The sequence below is a fragment of the Pseudoliparis swirei genome, chromosome 23 (assembly GCF_029220125.1).
Source record: "Pseudoliparis swirei isolate HS2019 ecotype Mariana Trench chromosome 23, NWPU_hadal_v1, whole genome shotgun sequence".
Classification (NCBI taxonomy): domain Eukaryota; kingdom Metazoa; phylum Chordata; class Actinopteri; order Perciformes; family Liparidae; genus Pseudoliparis; species Pseudoliparis swirei.
The window spans coordinates 7,898,484-7,907,397 of record NC_079410.1 but is presented as its reverse complement, the minus strand read 5'-3'; the positions used below and the strand labels follow the sequence as shown (position 1 = coordinate 7,907,397).

General features: G+C 41.7%; 1 protein-coding gene across 1 annotated transcript; it reads left to right on the top strand.

The window, feature by feature from the left end:
• The first annotated feature begins 604 nt into the window (after positions 1 to 604).
• si:ch211-11k18.4 (uncharacterized) lies at positions 605 to 8,080 on the top strand. Its single transcript, XM_056408079.1, has 12 exons — positions 605 to 1,170; positions 1,761 to 1,872; positions 2,075 to 2,168; positions 2,682 to 2,736; positions 2,907 to 3,047; positions 3,146 to 3,306; positions 3,570 to 3,668; positions 3,814 to 3,959; positions 4,607 to 4,778; positions 4,865 to 4,977; positions 7,184 to 7,268; positions 7,362 to 8,080. Exons 1-12 carry the CDS (start codon positions 1,053 to 1,055, stop codon positions 7,419 to 7,421), a joined length of 1,356 nt encoding a protein of 451 aa, XP_056264054.1. The 5' UTR covers positions 605 to 1,052; the 3' UTR covers positions 7,422 to 8,080.
• Positions 8,081 to 8,914: the final 834 nt, after the last annotated feature.

The following is an 8,914-nucleotide window of genomic DNA, read 5'->3' as shown; positions in this document are numbered from 1 at the left end:
AGGCCATACTGCCTTATTACTACAGTTGTATTTTCCATATGTAAGGACAACTTAGTTAGACAGGGACGGGAGAAAAAAAAAGAGACTCTTGAAGTTGAGAACATTTACTTGTTATGCTGTAATTGCATGGTGTTGTCAGGCCAGGCTCAGTGAAGCTTGAAAACCCGTTCCATGTGTATAGGTCTACGGCCTCCTATACATTTACTGCAGACAGTTATTACTGCAGCAGAAAGTCTTGTCAATTCTTCAAATGTAGGTGTGATTTTTGAACAATGCTGTAATCTTTATTAGTACAGGTAAAAGTGTCTTGTGTGTCTTGTTATGTCTATTACTAAATTGAAAATGTGTAATTTCATTCCATATCCCACTTTGAGATGGGGATTGTGAGTGGACCCTTTCTTTTTATTACCTTTAGTAAGGCAACAGAGGAGGAGGAGCCTTTTGTTTTTTATAATATCAAACATCTTAAACATGTACTTATTATTGTAACGTCTCGGACGTTATGGCACTGATGACACGGAGACGGGACGACGTTATTACTCCTCCTTTATTGGGCATCCACCAACACAGACAGCGTGCTCCTCTCAGCTCAGCAGCTCGAACGTCAACAACAACGGTTCCCGTCAACCACCCTTAACTCCCCTTTTCCGACAGGTTAACCCCGCCTCCCCTCTACTCCGCCAATCACAGGCACGCCCCCTCGACCAGCATGCACGTTGCCACACTGTGATTGACAGCCACTTCACAGGTTCGCTACATTATTGTTCTCCCACTTGACTGGCTGGTGTTGGGTTTCCGTGTCGAGCTGGTCTGGTTAAACGTATGACTCGACGTTAAATCAATAGAAAAACTACATTACCCAAGAGTCTGTGCGCCAAATAAAAAAAAGCCGCTTTAGTTGACGACGTGGCCGAGGTACGTCTCAGCCCCGTGCTTCAGCAGACCGGGGCGATTCAAACAGGGCAAACCGGCTTTGTTCGTAGCTCGGAGTTCAGAAGAGCCTCTGGTTTCAACAAAGCGCTCTAGAAGTGTGACATCATCACCGTCTAGCAATGTCTGGGAAAATCAAGAGCCGAAGTGCTGCAAACGCGGACTCGATCACCGGTGGCGTGTCCTGCGATGAGCGCATCTTGCGGGAATGTCATCAACTGTACACGGATCCCGGCAGTGGTGAGTTGGCTGACATGTTCCGCTGGACTGGAACACTCACTGGAAACCACTCCAACCCTCGCCTTTGCGACAGTTAAGTTGGCGGCCCTGTGGTTCGCCGGTCAGCTCGCTAGTTGACCGTTAACTAGCTGGGCGTTGAACTAGGGCTGTGATTCAGCTGACGTTGCGCTAGCTAGTTGTAATGCTAGATGTATTAGCCATGCCCAGCTGGCAATTACGGATCTATGAGTCGGCTACGTCACAGCGTTGATGCAATGTATGCAAGCTCGTTGGATAACCTAGAGCTTGTGTAATGGTTTAAGAGTCCGTGCACGAGAGACACACAGAGGCCTCGCTAAGGATTCTGGGTCATCCGAAAATGAATGAATGAATGAATGAAGTATAGTCATTTATTTAATTTAAGTGGTAGCACCCAATTCTACTTACTGGACACATTTTAAGAGACACATACTTGATAGATGCATCTTAATAGACTCATCCTAATAGACACATCCTAATGGACACATCCTGATGGACACATCCTGATGGACACATCTTCGATGGACTCATCCTAATAGACACATCCTTGATATGTATCATGTTCTGTCCAGGGTTAATCTCAGTAGCTGAAACTGTTGCTGTGAAGTTGCTGCCGCCCAGAAAAAAGATCACTGTGATGCTGATGGGCAACCACTCTGCGGGGAAAAGCTCCTTCATCAACTGGTAAACTTCTTTTTTTTAAGTGCGTCCCGACATACTTTATAGATATAAAGTCCATCACAGAGTATATACAAAAAATAATAATATTATTTTTTATTTAGGTTTGGCCGGTGATAAAACGGACAAAAACCATGCGTTTATCCTTCATCTGAGCATCACTGCTCAAACTGAGTTTGACCTTTTCCTATTTTTCTTTCTTGTTCAGGTATATCGAAGAGCACATCCAGCGCACTGGAGTGGCTATTGAGACCCAAGGCTTCAACTTCATTACAAGTGGGCGCAAGAGAGAATCTCTCACAGTGAGTGAGACTGCGCAAAATAACAATAAGCCTTTTATTGTAGGAAAGGATTTGTTCCAGAAAGAAGCAACACACTGTGAATTTTGAATTGTATTCCTCATGTCGCAAACTTGACTGTTTCATGAATGTTTATGTAACTCATGATAATGAATTATAATAATAACAATAATAATTCAGATTTATATAGCGCTTTTCTAAGTACCCAAAGACGTTACATTTTATGACATTTAAATTGATTTAGTTCCTTTGTCCATCCATTATCAATACCGCTTATCCTCATTAGGGTCGCGGGGGCGCTGGAGCCGATCCCAGCTGACATAGGGCGAAGGCAGGGGACACCCTGGACAGGCCGCCAGTCCATCGAGGGCACATATAGAGACATACAACCATTCACTCTCACATTCACACCTATGGGCAATTTAGAGATGCAATTTGTAGTGTTTTCAGTTCTTCGGGAGATCCTGAAACCTGGTTCACAAACTATACGACTAATCTGGTTCTGTTTTTCTTTAGGGGAATGCCACACTTCATCTGTATCCACACTTCAAGCCCCTGCAGGAGTTCAAAGGTTAGATTCAGCTCAAATCCCAAATACTCCCCTATTCTTTTCTAAAGAGTTTATAACATGTTGCTCAAACGCGCATTCAAGTTAATGAGCTAATTATAATCATAAACAATGTTTTCTTTCATTGTATAGTGATCACTGCTGATCTGTGATGTTCTTGAATGAATTTCCAGGTGTTTCGGAGTACCTGAGCACAGAGATCTGCACGTCGCGACAGAAACGGTTCAGCCTGGTGACATTCGTGGATTCGCCAGGGTTGGTGGACGGTGACATGAAGTATCCCTTTGACGTGGATGAAGTTATCATGTGGCTGGGTGAGTTGCTACGAACCAACCTCGCCCGTTGTGGTACAATACCGATAATTAATTTCATATTAATGTGTTACATTGCTCCCTCCCACCGTCCCACCCAGGCGATGTCTGTGACCTGGTCCTGGTCTTCTTTGACCCCATGGGTCAGGCTCTGTGCAAGCGCTCCCTCAACATCGTGGAGCGTATGAACGAGAAACACGGAGATCGGCTGCGGTTCTACCTGAGCAAGGCGGACGAGGCCGGAGGGGAGTCGGACAGACAGGTACGCGCAGCAACAACATGACATTATCCACTCCTCTTATATGAACAGTTTCCACATGTATATGAATTACATGACTGCTGTGATATATCTCCAGTAAGACCCCTCCAGGAGGAATGATGACCTAAAATAGAACATGTCCTCTTCATGTTGCTGTGTGTGGGTAGTTTAAAGGTGTCAAGAGTCTTTTCCAGTGCGGGTTTTAAAATAATGCATTCTCTTCCCTCTGACTTATTGCTTTGTGTTTATGTGTTTATCTGTCTCAGAGAGTAATGATGCAGATTGTCCAGGAGCTCTGCAAGCGACCAGGACTCAACAAATGTGGTTTTGACATGCCCGCCATCTACATCCCTAATCCAAATAAGGTAAGAGTTGCCCTTTTATTGAGCTCTAGGTGATTGTTCACTGCGGCGTAAATTTGTTCTTGGCATATATTTCCAATGAGTTTAAGGATCGTGATGTAACTTTACTGACGGGTGCCCGCTGTCCCTTGCCGTAATCCGTTCTCAGCCCAGTCGCTGTGTGAACCAGATTGAGGAGGTTTGTCGCACCATCGAGAAAACCATCAACCAAACGGTCCAGAACACCCTCAACTCTCTGGAGAAGGACTGCGAGCTCATCAGCGAGGCCATCACCGACAAGCTGAGTGACGACCGGTCAGTCGCGGAGGCGCTGTGTGCCCCACAACACAATATAGATTCATTCTTTTCTAAATGGCAGTCGTACACTACCGTTCAAAAGTTTGGGGTCACTTAGAAATGTCTTTATTTTTCAAGGAAAAGCATTGTTTTTTTCAATAAAGATAACATTAATCAAAAATACACACTATACATTGTTAATGTGGTAAATGACTATTCTAGGTGGAAATGTCTGGTTTCTAATGAAATATCTCCATAGGTGTATCGAGGCCCATTTCCATCAACTATCACTCCAGTGTTCTCATGGTACATTGTGTTTGCTAATTGCCTTAGAAGACTAATATCTGATTAGAAAACCCTTGTGCAATTATGTTAGCACAGCTGAAAACAGTTATGCTGGTGATATAAGCTATACAACTGGCCTTCCTTTGAGCTTGAAGTTTGAAGAACAAAATTAATACTTCAAATATTAATCATTATTTCTAACCTTGTCAATGTCTTGACTATATTTTCTATTCAATTTTCAATTCATTTGATAAATAAAAGTGAGTTTTCATGGAAGACACAATTGTCTGGATGACCCCAAACTTTTGAACGGTAGTGTAAGTACGCCGTGTTTTAACGCGATGCCGTCAGAGAATGAGCTCGGCCCTCTGCTCTCACAGGCAGACCAGTGCTAGGAACCGGCGGGCGCGCTGCAAGAGCTGCCTCCTGACTCTGCTGGGCTTCACCGTCCCGCTGGCTCTGATGGCTTTACTGGTGCTGGGCATTCTGTCCCAGGAGCTGCTGGAGGCGGCTCTGGGCCCCGAGGGCACGGAGACGCTCTCCCTCTACCTGGTGAGTGTTGAACTCGCTCTCGAGGGTGCTGTTGCCTCCCGTGTGACGCAGTGGGGTCTGATTTGAGCCGCTCCTGTCATCCACAGACTCCGGTGGTCAAAGTGTTTGAATCGCTCACTGTGGAGCAGCAGCTGTACGGCTGTGGAGGAATGGTCCTGTTCTCCTTCCTCCTGCTCATCATCGCACGCTTCTCCTTCAGGTTAGATGATAACATCTGTCATCTGCTGCTTTACTGTTACTTACTGTAAAGTCAACATTTTTCTTCATTGTAATATATATAATTTTTATTTTGGGGATTATTTTTCTAATTATATTTCAGTTTATTTCTTTTGCTTTCTCCAATGTACACAACTATGCTTCACTAGAAGGGCCCTCAGAGAGCCCAGAGCTCCGCCCAGGCCAAATGCCTTGAGTGATTCCACAACGGGTTCATCTTTGGTTTCATAAAAATTGGCCCAGTAGTTTTTCCGTAATTCTGCTGACAAACAGACAAAAAAACAAAACATCCTTGGCAGTTGGTTGATTAATTACTTAACCCTCCTGTTATGTTCGTTTCTTACATACAGCCGTGATGTTCCCGGGTCAATTTGACCCGGTTAATGTTGAATCATCCAAAAGTGGTCAGAAACCAAAAAATTCTAAAAACTATAGTTTGTACATCATCACCAACAACATTACTAACAATTAAATCAGTTTTTAGTGGAATTGAGTTATTTACCCCTCCATAGATCAGAGTTCAATCAGGAGCACTCACTCGTTTTAATGAAAAATACATGTTCAAACTATTTTTTAGGAACATTGAAAGAATCTAAATCTAAATTGCATTAGTCTACCATAACATGTATTTTCTCCTAAATTTTATTTGCATTTTGTAATTGTTTTTTTTTCATGGGGTGATGTAGATAAATAGAGATGAGACACCTGTGCTGTTCAGGGTCATAATGACCCGCCCACTAAAAATCAAGCCAAATGAGTCATAAAGGATTTGTATTGAAAGTAAACTTTAGTTATGTTTATTTTTAGTGTTAAGATGCATAAATTATATGATAAAAGATGACCAAAGGCCAGCACACAGTCATCCTCTTGTTGCAGTCGTATGTATCTGCAGAGTGTAATGTTGTAGGACTTCTCAGCAACCATTTTGTATCTTTGGCCCTCCCCTGCTAAGGCGTGTGGAGTTTCCCGCAGGGAAAAATAAAGGTTCCCGTCAAAATAGTATCTGTATTTCTCGCACAGCTGGGGTCGTTAGAAAGAGAATGTGTGTGGGTCTGAGATTGGGATGAGACAGGGTGTGTGTCTCTCCCAGTCAGACAGACAGTATATTAGAAGTACTATAGGCCTACTACATATGTATTAGTTGAGACATGAAAGAAACCCTCACATTAGTGTCCCATGTCCAATAAAAGTGTATTTAGGGGGAAGTTAGAAGATGATAAACATTGTTTAGTCTGTAAAGTGTGCTTTTCATGTAGGGTGATGGGCACACAGCAGGATAGAGATGGTTCCCATAACAACCACCTGATTCTTTTGTTTGAAGTTTGAAATGTGTACAACTTTATATATGGGGTTGTGAACGGGGTGTGTGTGTGTGCTGATATGTGTGTTTGTGTGTGTGTTGGTGTGTGTGTGTTGAAACTTGGTGGGAGGGAGTAAGAAAGACTGTCCTACATTTACAAAGAAAGAAATAGTCTAAACGTGACTCTTCTGATGACTTTTAGCCATCACTTTCACAGCCGGGTCAAATTGACCCGGGAACATCATCTCTGTTATATAAACCTGCAGGGGGGGGTTGCAAATACATGATATTTTTTTTGTATTTTTTTTAACGTTGATTACACTAAATAAGGTAAGCAGAAGAAGTTTTATACAGAAAGAGTACTTAGAAGTATTTTTCCTAGATTTTCAAACTTTGAAACGGGTCAATTTGACCCGCAACATAACAGGAGGGTTAATCATTAAATTTATTTATCAAACAATATGTGGAAATATCTTCCTAGTTTTAGTGAAAAGGATTTTATGCTTTGTTTTTGTCATTAGGTTTTGGGGATTTTAGTCACACAAAAATGGTGACCAAATGTGTTTTTTAATAATTCATTGTGATTAATTGATAATGACAATATTTGTTAGATGAAGCCATGTTTGTACATAAATTACATGTGTACTGGATGTAGTATCTGAAGTTTGTACATATGTTTCTCTGGAATATTTGACTGTTTACAACTAAAAACGAAGTACTCAACTTCCCTTGTGGAATCAAGAACATAATCTATTTTAAGCAGGTGCATGTGATTTGGGGTTCCCTTGGATTTGCAGCTTTGCTCTTGACAAAGGATCTTTTTTTTAAATCCCAACTTGAGCTTCAATATTATTACAAATCTCATCAAATTCCCTTCAATCCTCTGCAGGACTCAACCGACTCTTTCAGGCAAACAGAAAAAGCAACTGCATGAGAAGCTGGAGTACGTTCAGGAGGTAGTCAAGAGCAAGAAGGTATGCTGTCTGTGTGTGTGTGACTTTAAAGTCATATATATACAAATAAACAATAGATGGTATAGTGTTGAACCTTCTACTGTGTCCCTCTAGAAAAAGCTGTATGACGAATACCTTCGCCAGAGTGTCAGCGACCAGGACATGGACTTGTAAAGACGGACCGCATCCCCACGCCGGGCCAAATTAAACGAAAGCGTCGCCGTGGTGCGGATGTAAACGATGAGCACATGGTACACTCGTAGAAACCCATCCGACATCGGGGGCTCTGGATCCTGTAAATTCCAGTTAACTGTTTAGATGATCTTCCCTCTGTTAACACTCTAAAAACACACTAACTGCAGATTATTGATTTGGAAAGGGGCTCTTGTTACCCATTACGTATTTGTTGTGAGCATTTATATACTTTCATTATGTGCCTCTGCTCCAGTAAAAATAATTCAGGCTTATACCACTATAAGATTTGCAAAGTATTGATAGTATTCCATTATCAGAGAAATTGTATTTTGGTTAAAGAGCATGCAGCACTGGTTTACATGAGTAGCTGTGTATACGTTTTTGGAGACTTTCACCAGCATTTTTTTTACAGAACTTTAACTGCCTAGTATTGTAAATTGAGTTAAATATTTGGTTCTAATCAAATCATGATTGTCTATGTTTGCTAATATGTAGAATATTCTATTACACACACACACACGTCTGTAAATCAGATAGATATCCAGCAAACATTTTTCCAGTGACAACTTTTTCTATTTCGCTTCTACATTGTGACCATGTTTTAATTACAGAATACTTCAATAAAAAAGTGTTGAATATACCATCTCTTTCTTGAGAAACGGTATCTACACCCACGGCCTGCTCTTCTTCTGGCACACTGGCGCCCTGATGAAAGGAATCTACTTAATATCTGTGTTTCCATTAGTCTGAGGCAGCATCGCTTTCCTTCTGGCCACACCCTGTTTGACTGCAGATGGAGAAAGCAAAGACAGGAGGCCTCTGGAGATATCGCATTTCTAGATGAAAATCGAAGAGAGGCCTGTTAGAGTATCGGGGGTTGAACATGATCAGTTCTATGAATAGACCCACAGTTATGGCCCTGATGTGTGTAGACGGGTCTGCTGTTATCACAGATTTATAACTGGTTGAAGCTAAATGTGTACGTGTGTGTGGCTCAGTCACTTGGATTGTGCATTTTTTTAAATTTTATTGAAAAGCAAACACAGGAAACTAAACCTTGAATAGGCATGCCTTTGTCAAGCAAAGGAAGCAGGTGCAAAAAGACCCCTGCTAATATCAAGGCTGCTTTTAAACATCTCCCTTGACTTATTTCACCCGTCATTGTTCAACAGATTAAGTTTATGTATCCCTTAAATAGGATTAACTGCAACATGAACCACTATCAAGTCCCGCTGAACATGTACGATATTCATCGCGATTACACAATCTTTTGATAACACGCAGCCGAGGAGCAGTTCACACTTTGCACCTCCAACTAGCTTTGTGGAGAAGCTGAATCTAAAAAAATTTAACTGGATTGTTTTCATTCATTCATTCCTCATTTATTAAAAAAATATTCTTCTGTAATATTGTCAGTGTTGGGACATAAGTCAAAAGTTTAACAACCTAAAAATGTTTAAGCTGACTTAGGA

Coding starts and splice junctions, on each gene's coding strand:
- si:ch211-11k18.4 (XM_056408079.1), top strand. CDS start 1,053: ATGTCTGGGAAAATCAAGAGCCGAAGTGCTGCAAACGCGGACTCGATC. Junction 1,873..2,074: donor AAAAGCTCCTTCATCAACTG/GTAAACTTCTTT, acceptor TTTCTTGTTCAG/GTATATCGAAGAGCACATCC. Junction 2,169..2,681: donor GCAAGAGAGAATCTCTCACA/GTGAGTGAGACT, acceptor GTTTTTCTTTAG/GGGAATGCCACACTTCATCT.